At 47.6% G+C, this 17,939-nt stretch overlaps 7 protein-coding genes and 1 pseudogene across 8 annotated transcripts; all 8 read left to right on the top strand.

The window, feature by feature from the left end:
• Nucleotides 1-1,493: 1,493 nt before the first annotated feature.
• Nucleotides 1,494-2,060, top strand: TEOVI_000344000 (ribonucleoprotein p18, mitochondrial precursor, putative; the record flags this gene model as incomplete). The annotated part of the gene is made up of 1 exon (XM_067226344.1): nucleotides 1,494-2,060. The coding sequence occupies one exon, from the start codon at nucleotides 1,494-1,496 to the stop codon at nucleotides 2,058-2,060; it is 567 nt and encodes a 188-aa protein (XP_067082445.1).
• Nucleotides 2,061-3,640: 1,580 nt separating this feature from the next.
• Nucleotides 3,641-5,530, top strand: TEOVI_000343900 (uncharacterized protein; the record flags this gene model as incomplete). The annotated part of the gene is made up of 1 exon (XM_067226343.1): nucleotides 3,641-5,530. One exon carries the CDS (start codon nucleotides 3,641-3,643, stop codon nucleotides 5,528-5,530), a length of 1,890 nt encoding a protein of 629 aa, XP_067082444.1.
• A 597-nt stretch (nucleotides 5,531-6,127) lies between these two features.
• TEOVI_000343800 (inhibitor of serine peptidase (ISP), putative) lies at nucleotides 6,128-6,625 on the top strand (the record flags this gene model as incomplete). The annotated part of the gene is made up of 1 exon (XM_067226342.1): nucleotides 6,128-6,625. One exon carries the CDS (start codon nucleotides 6,128-6,130, stop codon nucleotides 6,623-6,625), a length of 498 nt encoding a protein of 165 aa, XP_067082443.1.
• Nucleotides 6,626-6,942: 317 nt separating this feature from the next.
• On the top strand, nucleotides 6,943-7,400 carry TEOVI_000343700:pseudogene (annotated as a pseudogene). Its single transcript is given in 2 exon segments — nucleotides 6,943-7,284; nucleotides 7,287-7,400. Coding segments are annotated over 2 exon segments (456 nt in total).
• A 567-nt stretch (nucleotides 7,401-7,967) lies between these two features.
• On the top strand, nucleotides 7,968-9,464 carry TEOVI_000343600 (conserved protein, unknown function; the record flags this gene model as incomplete). The annotated part of the gene is made up of 1 exon (XM_067226341.1): nucleotides 7,968-9,464. One exon carries the CDS (start codon nucleotides 7,968-7,970, stop codon nucleotides 9,462-9,464), a length of 1,497 nt encoding a protein of 498 aa, XP_067082442.1.
• Nucleotides 9,465-10,082: 618 nt separating this feature from the next.
• Nucleotides 10,083-12,068, top strand: TEOVI_000343500 (Isoprenylcysteine alpha-carbonyl methylesterase, putative; the record flags this gene model as incomplete). Its single annotated transcript, XM_067226340.1, has 1 exon — nucleotides 10,083-12,068. One exon carries the CDS (start codon nucleotides 10,083-10,085, stop codon nucleotides 12,066-12,068), a length of 1,986 nt encoding a protein of 661 aa, XP_067082441.1.
• Nucleotides 12,069-13,517: 1,449 nt separating this feature from the next.
• TEOVI_000343400 (RNA pseudouridylate synthase, putative) lies at nucleotides 13,518-15,620 on the top strand (the record flags this gene model as incomplete). The annotated part of the gene is made up of 1 exon (XM_067226339.1): nucleotides 13,518-15,620. The coding sequence occupies one exon, from the start codon at nucleotides 13,518-13,520 to the stop codon at nucleotides 15,618-15,620; it is 2,103 nt and encodes a 700-aa protein (XP_067082440.1).
• Nucleotides 15,621-15,977: 357 nt separating this feature from the next.
• TEOVI_000343300 (uncharacterized protein) lies at nucleotides 15,978-17,381 on the top strand (the record flags this gene model as incomplete). Its single annotated transcript, XM_067226338.1, has 1 exon — nucleotides 15,978-17,381. The coding sequence occupies one exon, from the start codon at nucleotides 15,978-15,980 to the stop codon at nucleotides 17,379-17,381; it is 1,404 nt and encodes a 467-aa protein (XP_067082439.1).
• Nucleotides 17,382-17,939: the final 558 nt, after the last annotated feature.

Raw genomic sequence — 17,939 nt, 5'->3', positions numbered from 1 at the left:
TTTCCCTCCATTGTTGTGACCATGGTGGTGAATAGCAGCAGGGGGCGTTACTTGTGACAATAATAATAATAATGATAATGATAATAGTAATAGCCGTAATGAGAGGAATAATAATGAGAATAATATGTTGCAACACCATGACACATGTGCGAGCGGGCCGCGCAGTGGTGTGTTTCATAGCGGATGGGAGGGGGGAGGTGCGGCGGCAGGGGAATAAAAATTGTGTTTTTGTGTTTGTTTGTTTGTTTTTTATTTTGCTTTTCTTTCTCTGTCATTGTTGCAGTCATTTGTTGGTATGTTTATTATCATTTTGAAGAAGATACTTTTCTTCCCATTCATTTTTCCTCCATTTTTTTTTTCTTGTTTATATTGTGTGCGTCCTCTGCCCTATCCCGCGTATCATATTGGGGCTTTCCATTTTGTTCTTTTATTATTGTTTTAATTCCCGCTAATCTGTACCGTTTATTATATTGTCACGAGTAACGTGTGTTGCTGATAATGTCATGTGCGCACGCATGTTAGGGACTTTTCTTCCCCTCCCCCCCCATTCGAAGAGTTGTGCGCTGCGTTTTTTTTTTTACTATTTTGTTTTTATGCGTATTTGTGCGAAGGAAGCGGGGAAGGATTGGTGAGTTTGGTTGGTTGAGGAAAAAAAACAAAACGAAGGGAAATGATACACCTTAAGAAGAAATACGGGGGAAAAAAGAAAAAGAAGGAAAGAAAGACGTTGGAGGACAGGAGGAGAGTATTTATCTGCTTATACATATATATATATGTGTGTGTGTGTGTGTGTGTATGTGTGATATATTTGTGGAAAAGGCAGCATTAGTTAAGTACTGTGTTTTTTTTTTCCGCCCCAAGTTCTTACCTGTCTTTTGCCTTTATCTCTTCACATATCCCTCACATATGTGAGTACGCATTTGTGTGCTGTCCATCACCATTTTCCACTGAATGGGGTTGGAAGTGCTTTAAAATGGATTCACCTCCTCTCTTCCATCCTTACTTTCCTCCATTTTCTTTTTTCTTTTTTTTCGTTACTGCGCGCTTTTTTTCTTTGAAAGCCCCAAAGATGGATGATGTTGTTTCCCTTTTGTTGTTGTTGTTTTTTCTGTCCAGTCCTTAATTTTGTGTCCCGTGTGGTCACACTTTCTTTCCCTTTGTTTTTTTCGTGCTTTTCTATTTTGGCTTCTCTCATCCTTTTTTTAAAATTTAATTCTTGTGGCTCAATGCGCTTCGTTTTTCTCCCTTTTCACTGCAACTTATTACATCCTCTTCATCATCAACGTGGTAAGAGAGGCGAAAAAACTAAAAGATAATTTAGTAACTATCAGTCTATTGGTAGGAGAAAAGTTAGTTCGTTACGCACGTAAGATTATTTACAAAATAAATCTACATACAGGTTTTAAAGTAAAGGTTTTTTTTGTTTTTGAAAGGAGGGAAACAAAAAACAACAACAACAACAACAACAACTAAAACCAAATCGAAGTGGAAGAATGATGCGCCGTGTTTATGCCCCGGTGTTTTGCAGTGTTGCCGCTGCCCGCTTTGCCGCCACCAGCGCCGCGAAGAAGTATGATTTATTTGGTTATGAGGTGGATACCAACACTGCACCATGGATTGAAAAGATCAAGAAGTGCAAGTATTACGACGAAGCCGGGGAGGTGCTCGTAAACATGAACGTCAGTAACTGCCCGCCGGATATCGCCACATATAATGCCACACTCCAGTGTATTTACCAGTCCCCCTCGAAGCAGTCGACACCCGTGGATAATGAAAGTAAGTTCTGCGCGATGATGGATTTGTTGGAGGAGATGCAGCACCGTAACAGGTTAAAACCTAACGAAGAATCCTGGACATGGGTGATGAAGGAGTGCGTAAAGAGTGGCCAGTTCCGCCTCGGCTACTGCATTCAACAGGTGATGGAAACGGAATGTAAGGGATGCCCAGCAGATCTCGTAAAGGCCAATGAAGCCAATGCACAGAAGGCGAAAACAGAGGGGAAAGAACATCCAGGGCACCTTTCACAGCAGGCAGGATTGTTTGATGTAAAGGTAGAGTAAAAGTACCTCCCCACACACGCAATAGAGGATTCTCTTTTTGACATTCTTCTTGTGTTTAGGTTTTGTGGGTGTGGTGTGGTGTGGTGTGGCGCCTCTATTTGTATGTTTATTTATTTGGTCGCGTCGGGTAGTTGGCTTGCGCACTCGCAACATATTGACCTTTTTCTCGAATAAACATAAATATATATATATATATATATATATTTTCTAGTACGTAGGTGTGTGTGTGTGTGTGTGTGTATGTATGGGTGTGTTGGGGTGGCTTTGTTTGAGAAGGGGCGTGTAGTAATGCTGTGGGAGTTTGGATAGGGAAAGGTTTCGTCTCTCTCTCTCTCTCTCTGTGCGTGTGTGTTTATAATATGCATGCATGGAGTGATTGGTGTGCGGAGGTGGGACGGGACGGCGCGTGGCGGGACGGGACGGGACGGGACGGGAAAAAAAAGAACACAAGGAAGGTAAGAAGGAAGGGAGAGTCAGAGGTAAGTTGCAAGGCAATACGCGCATCTTGTCGGTTCGTTACCATGCGTGTGTGGTGTGTGGTGGGGTGTGGCGACACATTATTTTCTTTCGTTTTATTTTTTGTTTCACCACCGCCGCAAGTGCTTACCATCACCATCACTCTCTCTCCACATACAAGCTTCCTCTTTATCTTCTCTTGTTTAACAATAATAATAATTTATCATTATTATTATGAAAATTTCTTATTCCTAAAAATTCTGTCGGTTGCCGTTCGTAATGTGTTGTTGTTAGTTTGGTACTAGTAGCGGTGGAAAGGGAGATTCTGGGAAATGTTGAGGTAATGCATGTGCATGCGTGTATACGAACACTTTGCGTATGTGCATATGTGCGTACCGCTTCCCTATATCTTCCTCTATCTCTCTCTCTATATTTATATATATATATATTCGTATGCGTGTGAATGATGCTTATTTGTCTTGCATTCCTCCTGTGCCGGGGGGAGTGCGCGAGTAATGTGATCCGTGTGTGCGTATGAAGGAAGTATAGTAATGGTCGATAATTCATTTTGTCCCTCTTCTCCTCTTTTTGGTTGCTATTGGCTTTGCCATTCTTATTTTATTTTTTAGTCTCGCAAACATTAGAGCATAGATATTCCTACATGCATGTCGTCTTTTCCATATACCTACCACCCTTTTAGTATCACGCGACTGTTAGGGCTTCTGGAAAGTATGCTTGTATTTGTTCGAATATACTTGAGGGGGAGGAGTTGGACTTTGAGTTTATTTATCTGTAGCGTTCTTCGGCCTATTTTCCTTATTCCGTTACATGCAAGAAGCGCTGAGCTGCGGTAGAAGGAACAGCAACACATTACAAACTGCCACTGACACCATCTTTAACACAATGGTTGTTATTTGTTGTTGTCATTATGATTTTTATTATGTATGACCAACCTTTTTGTTTTTCCCTACCCCACGCCATGTCGTGTTCACAGCGGTAACATTCGTAGCAGCGGCGTCAGTTATTATCAACTTTAGTTTTACTCTGTTTTCTCTTTCTCTTTCCTTATTTGTTTTTTAACTTTCGAGCAAAAGGAGGAGGAGGGGGGGGTATCGGAGTTGAATATGAGGGGGTCTTTGCCTCTTTTATTCAACCCTGTGCTACCGCCAAGTACCGCCCGCTTGCGTTTGCTGACGTACCCGATGGCTCTCGCTCAACCTCATGCCTCTGTGCCTCTCATTCAGCCAACTATTGATGGCACACATGACGGCCGAAATGGTGCGACCGTTTCATTAAGGACACAAGCAAGAATGCATGGCACTGCAGATAGCACGATGGCAACTGCGGGGGATAGCTCACAGAACAACAGTGTTATGGATTCGCCGCGCTGGTTGCGTAACCCCGATGAGTTGTGCGTCGCCGCGCTACGGCGCAGTAGGGACGTGAACAAAATTAACTCCTATGTCGCCACGTATAAGTTCGATGATCCTCAGTGGGCTCCGCTGCTTCTGCCGGAGGTAACGCTACGGCCACAAGTGAATTCAACTGGTGACAAACCAAACGGTGGGAATGAAGCAGCAGCCGACGTGGTTTCGGTTGGTCCCTCTGTTTCAGCAACTCCAGAATCCACCCCACCGCCGCCGCCGTCATCATCATCATCGTCACCGTATTCCTGCCACGCTGATTGTGTATCGATAAGTCACAACAAAATGATCATGTTGGAGTGTATGTCCCGCCATGTGAATTTCTCACTGCGGCATATTGTACAAAAGGGACACGGTATATATCTTATTTACCATGCGCAGCATAGTATTTTGCAACCAAAAGGCTTGGTGGAGCAATCCTTTGTGACGTGTTCATTTGGCATCCGTGGGGAGCGCTTGCGCACAGACATTGTGCACGTGGGTCCAATTGACGCTGCTGATGTCATGGAGTTGCAACCCTCAGAGGGGCATGACCATCCACGATGTTGTTTCAACCTATACCAGAAGTCAGATGTGAGGCGCGGTGTTATTGCTGTCTCTCAAGTGGAGGGATATGGTACCTGGTTTCAGCGGAAGCCGATGTTGTGGCAGCGCTCAAGACGAATTGGGGCACTGCAAAGCCAGCTCGGGGCCTTTGCGTACGATCTAGTTGACCCGCATGAAGTGGGAAAGTGGCGTGATTGTGAGGTTTCTCTTTTAGAACCGCATATGCGGTTCTTCCGCAACGGCTTGAATGGCGCCGAGGCAGTGGGTATTATTGCCTCCTCACAGGTCGCACAGCAGCGGCGCTTGTACCTGGGCGAGTTTGAAGCCCCAGCCATAACGGCACTCGATGCTGTTCAACAGCTGGCACATGCATCCGCCCTGCGCTGCAAATTGGTCACACCTGTTGTAGATCCTAATGGAGTGGGGGGTACCGGCAGTGGGAGTTTAGGGGACGAAAACATGGATAAGCATATCGATATGGAAACACTCCTTCCTCTTAGTTGGGCAACGCGTACTCCACCACCTTATGTTCCACTGGAGGCCGATCTTCCTTTTAAACTACAAATGTCGCGGCCGACTGTATTCGCCGAGAGTCATCAGCAGAATCAGGCGTACCCAACAGGTGGAACGGTGGGTTCTCCCTTTGTTCGTGGGGCCCCGATGATGATGTTTGAATACAACATGCATCAGGGTGTGGATCATTATGTTTACGATGACGCGCCAAGTGCGCGGCCCATGAAATGGTGGTCGCAAAAAAGCAACATGCCTTACAGTGGATACATGTACTTCGCGCGGAGTGGTCTCGTTGATCGATTTACACCATCAGAGGACATACCAAATCCGCTTGAACCCACATCAAAGCGCAAGCCTCTGCATGCCGTTGTCCCACCAACAAAAGTTGTACAGGAACGTCTAAGAAAATACAGACGAAAGCAACAGGAGGGACACAAGCAGAGAAGAAGGGCATCAAGTGGAAGTGGAGTGAGCAATGAACCCGATGCAGTGAATCGCCAAGAATCCGTATCGAGGGGAACATGTGAATAATTTCATCTTCAAATATGCAGTGACAGACGGCAGGAGAAAGCCAGGTAATTTAAAGTGGCTGCGATGGCGGCGGTATTTGGTGAGGAGCGTTCACGTATCGTAGTGGGCATGGTTGGTTTTTTTATGTTCCCTTTCCTTTGACTCCTTTGCTTCTCTTCGCTTTTTTTTTTTACTGCGGAAGACGTTTACGGAGCGAAAAAAAACAATGGGGAATGTATGAGGGACCTGCTCACGGGAAGATCAACACAGGGATTAGTGTGGTGTTAATCCTTCAAAAGTTTCTTGTTTTGTTTTAATTAAAAAAGAAAAAGATGAAACTTGGGGGTTAATAGAATAGTCCTTGTGGCGTGCGTATTATCGCCTTATATTTCATGTGTTTGTTGTGTGACATGTGCCGCTCCTTCCTTCTCTATGCGCATTTATTATCATTTTCCTTTTCCCCCCTTTCTGCTACAGAGGTTACTTATCTCCTTTCGAGTGCTTACCTCACTGCCTCGTTGAAGGAGTTGCGTGTTTATCCCGTTCGCACAATACTGACAAAAGTGGAATAACAAAACAAAACAAAACAACAACAACAACAACAACAACAAAAACAAAATGTTTGGTTCCCGGAAGGCGTCTCGACGCAGGTCGTACAGGAGCAGGTCGACAATGGGGTCACGTGTGGATATTGATTTTTGTAAGTTTGAGGAACCTCCGTCACCACGGGAAGGGGAGAGACGCTGCTTATTTGTACTTGATCCACTTGAGCACTACGTGGAGAGCAAAGATCGCATGGTGGAATTACTACCGGGACGTGTGGAGACGGTTGATGGTGTGAATACATATTACATCAATGGGTGTACCACAGAAGAGAAGTTTCCTGGACTTGATTACACTTGTTACAGGGTGGATCTCCGAGACACGTACCGATCGCGATGCGCAGTACCACCTGAGGCCACACCTGAGGAGAAATTTATTTCACATCGACACCGAAAGTTGATCCCGTACAACAGTCGGAAGCCGGTGGTGGTTTACCTGCCCGAGGACGCCCAGTTGCACTACCGTATTTGGACGGGTGGCCAGGAGGTGGTGGCCAAGAAAGCCGAAGAATAATGATTTTAAAAAAAAAAAAGAAGGAGAGTCGAAAATATATGCGTCATGTGTGCCTATGTGCTTTTTTTTGTTTTTGTGCGTTGAAAACACATTTTCTGCTCGCCACTTTCGCTCGTCTTCCTTCATTTCAGTGGGAACAACCGACATTCTCCTTGTCTTTTTTTTTTCTTTTCCATCTTGCTCTCCTCCTTACTTTCCATATTTACACCACCGTGATGTACATGTTTGAGTTTGCGTGTGTAGTGGTAGGAGAACCCTTCTCAACCCTGTTATAACTTTTCAATTCACTACATGTGTATTGGTTCCTTCAATCAAAGATGGGAAGTGTGCACATATGTATTTTTTTTTCCTGTGTATGTGCGAGCGTGTATGAGGGTGGAACGCAGAGAAAAAGGATGGAAAGAAAACAAAAGAAGACCCGTTCGATGTACAGTTTTGTTGTTTTTTTTTTCAAAAAAAGAAAGGATTTTACTGCCGTTTTAACTTCTTTCCTTTTCTTTCCTTTCCTTTCTTTTTTTCTTTTTTGTCTCCTCTCCTTTGTCCCACCTACTTCTCAGGACGTGATAAAGTGTATATTTACGGGAGAGCATCACAAGAAAGCGACGGAAGCTTGGGGGACAAGCGCACACATAAACATACATAAACACACACACACACACACAAAAAGAAGGAAGCGATGAAGGGGAAGGCAAAGGAGGGGAGTGAAAGGAGTTGTATAAAATTTGCAGGGCTGTTAGTGAGTGTTGCATGCTTGATTAGCTGCGGTATGGAGTGATGGCTCTGTATTGCAATTTGTTCTAGTGATGTCGTTTTGTTTTTTTTTGTCTTTTAACTGTTTTGGTTCTCCTTTCCATTTTTTCCATCTTACGGTATGGTTGGTGGTATGTAATTCTTTTGAAAGGGCGCTCATTGATGTGTTATGAGTGTTGGCGTACAATTTGCCGTCTTGAGGTGTGTTAAACCTCTTTATGTTTCTTTCCTCCTCCTTTCCCCGTCCTCCCGTTCATTCTTTTGGTTGTCTGCTTTTTGTGTTTCCGCAGGAAGGAAGGGTGCGTGAATTTTCATTCTCTTGTTTTTCTCATGGTCGAAATTTATATTATCCTCCTTTTTGTTTTGTTTTCTTTTTCTCTTTAGTAGCGCTCGCCACTCCTCTTCCCGGGTACTCCGCACACCAACGGCGATAATAATAATTTAAAAAAAAAAGAACGTGTGATTGGCGGACGGGCAACGGAGTTTTGCAGAGGGGCAATATAGTGAAACCAAAAAAGAGTCACAGCCGGTAGATAGTGCACGGTGTCAACGAGTTTGTGTGCGCGTGTGCGTGGTTTCTTCATTGCTCCTTATGTACGCAAAGGGTACGCGAGGTTTGCGTAACCTTGATGAGACACTCGCGGCGCTACGGCAGAATGCCCGCCAGGAAGCGCGTTTGACTCGGGAGGAATTACGACGCTACGTAATCCGTGAGGACATTCGCCGCCAGAATGCGGAACGTCGGTTTCAGCAGCAGGGGGAGTTGCTTAATGGTGCCCGCTCCGGTAATGTCACTTCGGCTTCTGTTGGGTGCGAGAGCGATGCGGCGCTGCCTGGTTGGTATGATGGCCAATTCGCCCCCCCTGATGCGGGAGATATGAACTCTGATGCCGCCATCCATCACGGTGATGCGGGTGATATCGTGGAGGATGTGACGGAACGGGTATCCCGGGCTGCACACACGCTTTACCCTCAGCTTCTCAATGAGATAGATGCTTGTGCTGTTGACCTATGGCCTCGGCAGCATGACTGTGTAGATGGAGATGAGGATGAAGAAAGCGTGCAAGTATTTAGTGGTGACTGTGTGGTGGAATGGAGTGGAAATAGATCACCTCTTTTGCTACGTTGCACGCGTCCTTCGAGTACCGGCTATCTTCCACTAGTACCATCATCTACAGGGAAGGAAGTGCTACCTCGCGGGCGGAGCGGTAACACATCGAAAGTAACCGAAACCAAACCACCGGTTGTTTGTTTTGATGGGGATATGTGTTCGAGGTTGTATGAGTATGATGGTGGGGCTGATCCACTGAAGTCTGCTCTGCTTTCCGCCAAACGAATGTGTGAAGGGCGAGGAGTTGTGTCGGGTAATTCACCCAGCGAAACGAAGGGTCCTTTAGCCCCCCAGCGGCCAACGAAGCGTTGTTGGGACCCACGAGCTGCCAACAAGCCTGTGCTACACAGCGTAGGCACTGCTGTAGCTGAGAGCTCTGCGAAGTCTATTGCGAAGAAGATTCGCCAGTCAGTGAAGCAGCAGCCGCATGGTACGGATGACAAGGGGAATCAGGATGTATCGGAGCGCATTTTTGTTGAACCGCGAAGCTTCGTTACGGAGCCCAAGAGTGAAGAAGTTATTTATGTCCAAGTCGCACAACCGCTCATGGCTCACTTCTGTGATGGTTGTGGTGCTTGTGCGGCGCGGGACGTAACCACCGGTCTGCCGGATTCGTGCACATCATGCGGTGAGACATTTGGTCCCGTGGCACCGATGCGGCGGTACATTTCATCAGATGATGATGGTGAGGGGTATTCAATGAACCGCACTGCGGCGCGCGGGAGGTCGGGGTCTTCAGAAGTGAAGGCGGATGTGGGAGTTGGTGGCTTGGAGGCGCACGGTGTTCCCCCTGATGTTTCACGTGCCAAATCTCACACGGCAGCAACGATGGGAACTGAGGTGCAGAGGCCCTGTTCCGTTGGCGGTTCCGCTGTTGCCACACAGGCTGGTGCAAGAAATGGTCCAAAGCCCCTTCCGCTGACTGCAAAGGGACTTTACTTCCTTTACTTGTGGGACCAAGCGGTGTCTCGCAGCTAAGATTTTTGTACTCATTCATGAGTAGAGAACTGTGGTTCCCTAATTGTGCCTCTAGTTTTATGGTTGATGCGTTTTATTTTTCCCTTTTCCCCCTTCTTGTTTGTTGCTTTGTTTTGTGGGAATTTGCGGTAGGGGAGGAATTGAGTGGTTGGACTGTGGTGGGGTGTCTCAACTTGCGTGAACGTCTAGCTGTACTGTGACGCTAGCAGTGGTGTACTTGACTTTGCGCGTGTTCATTGGTAGCGCAGAGAGGTGGAGTGATATTTCCTAATCTGTTGTGTATACCTCCATCGTTTAACATAGGCGTGTGTGTGTGTGTGTGTTTCCGTCTGTTTTTCGTTGGTCGCTTCTCGTAAGCATTTTCTTTCTTTCCTTCCTGTCTTATTTGATGAACCTATATGCACGTGTCAGAAGTGTTGGAACGTGTTAGTGGTGGTGTGCAGGGATTCAACCGGGGGTGCGCTGAAACGCGTGGAGCGGATAGGAGATCTTTGGTAATTCACCATATTTTGCCTCTTGTATTCTGTTGGCATTCTTGGGCGGCGGTATAATCGCGCTGAGTCTGTGCGTACTAACCCATCCTCGTTCTGTTTTTCTCCGGTCTTCGGCGTTCGAGCAATGCGGAGTTATGTATTTGGCCAACTGTGTTGGATATGCAGGGTCACGGTGGAGCTCCTCATGGCGATGGGAACGGGGGCAAAGTGGATGTTCATGCTTACGCGCCTAGTCATCTTTGCTTTTATGAGCTTCTCGTACTTTGTTCCGATGGTTTATTGGTACTTCTCTTCTCCCAACATCATTCATCGAGTGGCGTATCGGTCCGCCAAAAGAAGCAGACAACGTGTTCCGAGGATAGAGCCCGGACGTGCACTGGGATCGAAGAGAACTGTGGGGAGCACAGGATTTGAGAACTGTCCGAAGGTGGAGGAGCCGGATGACATTGATACCCTGAAAAGCTTGGTGACGCCGCTCCTGTTGTCACGGGATGGTAGAAACTCGGAAGCGACATGTTCAGTTGAATGTGCGGTAAATGACGATCCAAAGCAGGGAACTACTTCCTCTATCCTTTCTGACGAGTTGCGGGGCTCGTGCGGAGGCTCGGTGGCTTTCAGTTCGGTGTATTTGGGTGGGGAAAGGAATGGGAATGGGACAATCAGCGAAAGAACAAAGGAAACCCGGTGTGACAATCCACTGGAGGACGTTGTTTCAAGCGATGATGATGAGGATAGGCAGAACTTAAACAATCGCGCCCGCCTCGATATATATCTTCCCGTGTCACCCGATTCGTCGTCCAACCCAACGGAAGGCGAAGGAACCCCTTCCGCGGGAGTAGAAAATAAGAAATCTCCTATCGTTATTTGTATTTCTGGTGGTGCGTGGATTGTTGGGTGCTACCTGTGGAGCGGGTTAGTAGCGAGGCTTCTAGCGACTCGGGGCTATGCTGTGTTTTGTCCCGACTATCGTAACTTCCCCCAAACAGACATGGAAGGGATGGTTGTTGACATTTCCGATGCCATTGCTTGGGTGGTGCACAACGCCGACCGGTACAACGGGGATGTAAGCAACATAACCCTTGTGGGGCAGTCCGCTGGTGCACATCTTTCGCTCATGTCACTTCTCTCACAAGCGCATCTACACGCTGAAGAGGCCTCCGGAGGGGAACCACCAAGCGGCGCAGCGTATTACGTCAAGCGGTACAACCCCCGTACTTCCATTCGCCGATACATTGGGCTAAGTGGAATATACAATCTTCAAGAGCTTGTTCCTCACTTTGATAAGCGCGGTCTCTACAGCAGCGTGCTCTATAGAATCGCTGGTGGGGAGGATAAATTGGCGAACTTCTCACCTACTGCGTATTTTGGTCCGAAAGTGCTCGGTAGCACCGAAGAGTCGCTTCCAGAGAATATATTTGACTTTCTCCCGAGGTATATATACTTTCTTCATGGTGATGCAGACGAGAGTGCACCCCTGTCTGAGTCAGCGGATATTGCTTTCGCCATGCGTGAGAAGCAGCGGCTCCTGACAAGGCGTAGGTGTGGGAAAAGTGTGGGAAGATGTGCCCCATTTTTCACTTGCGACTCCTCGAGTTCTATCCCGTGCCAACATACTCATTGTTCGCCCTCTCATATGAGTTCCGATGAGAATGGTATGACCAGCATTAGTCCCTGTGCATCATTTGCCAGTGGGGAACCGAAACATCAGTCCAATGGCGGAATACGTGGGCGGGGGTCGTCGGAGTCGAGTGACAAGGAACACAGAGCTTCAGCGGTTGAGATTCGGTGGGTGAAAATACCGGACGCTTCCCACACCGATCCTTTTGTGGAGGAGGTGTTAGTGGGTCATCAGAGCTCACTTGTGGAATTTATTGTCAAACAAGATGATTACCTGGTGCCGGGTCATCGGTGGGAAATAGAGGCAGAATCCAGCGAACCAGACGAGGATGAGTGCAACGGCGCAACTGTTAACACGCCTGGGGATTCCCCAGCAGAGTATTCGGATTCTGTGACCCCAGTGATGCTTCCCGATGCCATTTTGCCACTTCGTGTTCCTCACGAGTCGCGCCCGCTGTTGATGCGAGCTGCTTCATACGTGTGCCCATTCTAGCTGGTAGTTTACATTCTGTTCTTGTCAAGGTTGCTTCATGCATATACACGCTCTCACATGTATATATATTTATATATGTGATTTCGCTGTTTTTTTTTTCTTTAGCTGTTGTGGGACGCTACTTTCGTTTAAGCAGAATATTTCATGTTTTAGCGATCTCGGTTAAATATTTGTTGTTGTGGCCAACATCACCCTCTCCGTTTGTTTTTCGATTCACCTCTATGAGGTTTTGGCTAAATGTGTTGGTAGGGCCTAATCAACGCTACGTAAGGGTGCCCATTTGCCCTATCCTTTTTTCAAAGTGAGTCTAGGTTCTCTTCGTCTGTTTCCACGCAGTCTGTAAAGATTGATTTCTCACTCCTGAGTTTTTTTTTCCCGCCCCTCTTCCTTCCTTCCTTCCTTTTTTTTTTTCATCGCAGCGGTTTAAGGAAGGCATGCGTTTTTCCAGTACTAACTTTTGTCCCCGTAGCATTGTACGCGCGTGTGTGTGCCGACGCCTTGGCCTCTTCTTTCTTCCCGTAGACACTTCAAAATTTTATTGTTCTTTGTTGCAATGTTTTAGTGCGATGCTTTGGTGTACACATAAATGTATTTCGGTGTGCACATATATTTATATAAGTGTATGTATATATGTTTGTTTAATTATAATTGATGGATGTTGATGCGACACCTTTCTCTTGTTGTGGGATATATATGTCCTCCAGTTTTTTTTTTTTACAGGGGCAGCGTGTTTGTAAGTGGGGAATAAGGCAAGCCAAAGTCACCCGAGGCGACTGTGGAAGACATTTATTACCACTACCATCATCATTGATTACCTTTTCTTATTAGTTTTGGTCGGCAATGCTTGAGGTCATTTCTGATATCTACTGTTATTTAATTTCTCTCATGTGGCACGTTCGATGAAAAGGGAAATAATGTAATTTGAAGAAACTCACACGCTCAGGCAGGAGAGTTAGTAAATGGCTGTTGCGCTGATGTGTGTTTCGTGGCCGCTAATTATGAGACGGTGTCAAACCGTGTTGCCTTCGGTGTATATTTGCGTTTTTTTGTTTTTATATCCTGTTTGCGCCTTGTTTTTGTTTTTGTTTTTGTTTTTTTTCTTTTTACACGCTTACTTTTGAAGCGATTCAGCCACCTCCTCCCTTTCCTTTTCCCTCTGTGTTCCCGCGGTTGTCTCTCCCGGGAGAGAAATCACTTGGTCGTCACCGTTTAAATAACCTTCGTGTGTGACGTTTGTTGAGGTTCGTTGCCGCTTTATGTGGTTTTAGTCGGTTCGGAAGAAGGGAAGTGGTACAGTGAGTGTGGTGTGGGTTATCTGTACCTCTGTTGCTATCGTTGTTGGTTCCTTATACTTTACCATACGCCTCGCATGCGTTTTGAGTCGTCCACGCCCGAACGTATTTCAGGGAGGAAAGTAATTAGTGTGCGTGAGGTCCTCGGTGCCGTTGCATGGACAACCAAGGTGATGCTGATACTCAGTATGTACCAGGTGACCGATATCCTCTCGAGTTGGCAGCAACGGAAGACTCCCAGTTGGTGTCTACTCGCAACAATGAGTTGCCGCGGCGCATTTTAGTTGTGTGTCCTTACCGTTATACTTACCGAGCTCCCGTGAAGGGAAGGTGGGTGGGCTTACCGTTGCTCACGGTGTTTGTCAAGGAATTTGCGTACATTCCCGAAGCGTCGTCTGCTTGTTTGGCGGCAACTTTTAATGCTCCACAAGCTTGCCTCGACCCGCGTGTAACTATTCCCGCGTACGTCAATGAACTTGTGAACGGTGCGCTCAGGCTTCACGGACGGGAAGCAGAATGCCGCGCAGCGGGGCGTGCCTACACCGAGGAACTGAGCCGTATTTTGCATTCCACAACGTTAGCGCTGGCGACACGGGAGAGCTTTCCTGCGAGCGTGGGACATGAAGGAGCGCTCTGTGTCCGCGAAACCCAGCGAGTGCAAGATGGTGAGAGGGGCGAGGCACTGGGGGAAGGATCTGAAGTGGACTTGATCTCCTTGTTAAACACATTTCCACCTCGTCTTGTGCTTCGTCAGCGGGATGTTATCCTGCACGATGTGCAGAGGCATGAGGCTCCCATGCCGTTTGGCGAGCCGCTTCTTATCCTGCGCTACGATCACACCACTCATGGGGCGTCAGGGCATCGTTTATTGGTACTGAAAAAGCCCTGTGGCATACCGGTTCACCCTTCCGGTCGTTGTCGCAAGAACACCGTCACTTCCATTCTTGAAGACGTGTTCGGTGGTGTAGACGCCCACCGCTATCATGCTGTTCCGCACGACGGAGATGATGGTGGGTCAACCCTAGAACCTGGAGTACAAAGTATTGCGATACGACATAAGTTGCATGATTTTGAGCTCATTCGTGTATGGGTGGGCGAGGGTTACGTAAGTTGCTCGGCATGGGAGGAGCTGCAAGCCATGATACAGCAGGAAACCAGCCCCGTTGGTGGTGGGAATGCCAAACTTAAGGTATACGTTGTTCATCGACTTGATAGTGGTACAAGTGGTGTACTGTTATTTGGACTTGACTCCACGAGTGCGCGAATGACGGCGGAGTTATTGTCGCAGAAGGATGATAAAGACGTAGCTGAGATCTCTTCTTCTGAGGGTGTAGCAGCAAATTCGACCGCTCCGACGAAAGAGCTAGGGTGTACAAAACAATATCTTGCTAGGGTTCACGGTCGCTTTGATGCTGCGAAGATTGCCGAAGATCAGCACAACTGTTCCCTTGTTTCTTACACACATTCCTCACAACGAAGTGCTTGCAATAGCGGCTCCGTTGGCTGGCTGTGCATCGATAGACCCATTGGATGTTACTCTTACCACGACAGTTTGTACTGGTGCCCTGGTGCACCCCAAATCAACTCGTGGTTGGAAGAGCGTGAAAAGAATGGAATGGTGGAATCTTCGGAGCGAAACCACAAAGAGAGTGAAGAGACGTCAGAACGTCCATCTCCAATCAGGGGTAAGCGACCCAAATACAAAAACACCGATGAGCTGGAGGCCAAGCACACACGAATGAAAAAGTTAACAATCGGTCTACGCGGTGCGCATCTAACTGGCGAAGAAACAGACTATGATGAAGGAAATATTGAATGCCAAACCTCAACAGGGGAACGACAGCTACGTGAAACATTGAAACGAGCTACAACCCTTGTTAGACGTTGGTCATATGATGAGGACCTCGACGAATCGGTGGTGGAGTGTGTTCTGTTGACTGGACGCACCCATCAAGTGCGTGTCCACTTGGCGTCTGTTGGACATCCTATAGTCGACGACCACAAGTATATTCACCACCTTTCAAGGAATACACCATTTACGGGGAATTACCGGAAGGAAGTAAAATCCCGGTCGCCGCCCTATCCTTCAACGATCCCACACGTAGCAAGCAACTGTTCATCGGTAACCACTCAGGGAATATTTCTCCATGCCTGGCGATACACATTGCAATATAAAAACAGCGAAACACCTGAAACTTTAGAAGCCCCGCTTCCTGCATGGGCAAAGAATGCAGACCTCCGATCGGATGGAAACCACTGAGAGGGAAAGAAAAGTGGGAAGATACGAAGTAACTTACTTTAATAAGAGAAAAGGTATATGAGAAATACTCTAATAAAAAGTAATTAAACATCATTCTAAAATGGCAAAATCACATAGAAAACTGTTAACCATTGATTCCACTAATGCTTTTCTAGCAGTTTTTGCTGATTGTTACACTTAAAAGTTCTTTTTAATTAATTGTTAATCAATTTTTTTGTGTTAAATGTTGTCAGAGTTCTGATTTTCAGAAAAGCAAGTAAACAGATATTAGTCAGTTCGAAGCTTAGGAAGCGAAAACAAGCGTTGTGTAAAGGCGGAAACGATAATAATATTTCTGTTTTCACTTTTCTGCGAGACATGTCATCGGTGGGAATCGAGTGGAGCGCCCTTTCACTCCCTGTTGAAGGGGAAGTGGTGTTCGCTTCCTTTGTCTCGCTTATATGTCCACTGGACGGACGACGTGAAGGTGATGATGTGAGTAAGAAATGTTCTGCAGCCTCCGTTCTGTGTAATGAATGTGCTAACGCGATTGTATGTGTTCTTAAGGACCGTGAAGTTGCTTTCTTTGACCTGGCGGACGAATCTGCTGGCCCCCGGGAGGTCCGGCGCATTGGGGCTACTCCCCCGCTTCTCGTTTCCCGTTTCATGCGCAACGCCGATCCGTCAGTTGCAACGTGTGCGACGCTGCTGCCGAAGGACGTTTCATTCATGTGCCGTGTACCGCCTGCAGCAGTGGAGAGGGTTTCCTCTTCAGATCCATCTGCTGGTCCTCACGGTGGAGGTGCGGGTGCGGCGCATTCAGTGAGAGGGACGGTGTACCTGTGTGGTGCTGTTGGTACCAGTGATGGACGCGTGGATGTGTTCTCTGAGGAGGGCTACGTGTTTGGGTTTGTCGCCAGCGATGGCCCTGTGGTTGCTGTGAGCGTCATCTACAGTACGAGCTTTTCCTCTGGCGGGTGTGCGGGTGTCAAGAGCTGGGAACAAATTCAACCTTCTGGTGTGTCGCTACCTGCGGAGGGTAGTGACGAGGAGCGTACTCTGGATCGTGCAACGGCAAACCTGGGTTTCGTGACGACTAATGCAGACGGTGTTGTGTCTGTTTGGCGCCAGGACGGTTGTGGGTTGAAGCCTGCTGTGTTTGGCAGCAGCGCGCTTTTCTCTCGGGTGTTTTGCTCGCGTGTAGTGCAGCCAAGCAGTCGTGACTGGCTGCTGAGTGGTACGGAAGTAACAAGGACACCATTCATTGTACACACATCGCCAGGTCTCACGGCTGACTTGTGTGCACGGAGCGCAGTGACGTTTGAGGATGTGGAGAGCCGAGTGCGCCTCCCCGGGAATATGTTGACACGCACAACCGCGATTGCGTCGGATGGGGACTCGGCACTAGTGGCGAGGGGGCGATCAGTGTTCCACGTTACATTCTCTGGCTCTTCCTGCGACCTTGTTTGCACGGCCGACTGCAACGTGGACGGCCTGCACTTGCCTGGCAGTGGTCCCCAGAAAGAGGGCGGAGCGGCCCTAGCAGCTGCATGCGATGTGAAGGGGACGGTATATGTTCTGTGTGGGCAGCCGCTCTCTGTGCTTGGTCGCTACAGTGCTACGGGCGGTGGTCCTATTCGTTCCTTGTCTATCTGTGCGGTGTCGCGGCTTGTTACGATTGTTGGCGGCGATGGCACGGTGGATGTTGTACTGGTGCCTACGGATGCCGATTCTGTTCCAACCGCGACCGTACACCAAGCCCTCGCATCGCTTCCTCGTTAGTAATAATTTCCGCTGTTAGTACATGTGGTGAACTTGTGGGGTGGGGTGGCTGAAGAATACCCCGCTTCTCATCATCCTCCTTTTTTTCCCCTTTTATTTTTAGTTCACTGTTTAATTTGTTCCTCATTCCAAGTGTTTTCTTTCTTGTGGCATTACCGTGTCGGTGAAAGAATGGCTTTGTTACAGTGGCACCTGCAGTACAGTGTGCTGTTGTAATGCAATTCCTTGGCTTCGCAGCCTTAACTATGACGTCTGTGAAGGGTTGTGATTGCGGCGCCGTTTTGTTTACTGTCAATCCTTCAATTGCATTACACCTTTCGCACAACTGGGGTGAGGCTGCATAGTAATAAGTATAACATTGGTTTCTAAACTCTGAATATGGCATGGGAGCCCAAGGGTCGTAAGTCCCTTGCCGCAACCATTGCGTCCTTTTCCCCCTTCATATGTTCTTTCATCTTTTTGAATGCCTAATTGTCTTTACGGGAGTGCCGATAGTGCGATGTGTGGTGTGTGGCGGTTTCTTCGCTCGGAATGCGCACTTACTCGCGGGTGCACACT

The sequence above is a fragment of the Trypanosoma equiperdum genome (assembly GCF_001457755.1).
Source record: "Trypanosoma equiperdum strain OVI genome assembly, contig: ctg_747, whole genome shotgun sequence".
Classification (NCBI taxonomy): Eukaryota; Euglenozoa; class Kinetoplastea; order Trypanosomatida; family Trypanosomatidae; genus Trypanosoma; species Trypanosoma equiperdum.
Note: the sequence above shows the minus strand (reverse complement) of the source record. Positions and strands in the feature narration are given on the sequence as shown.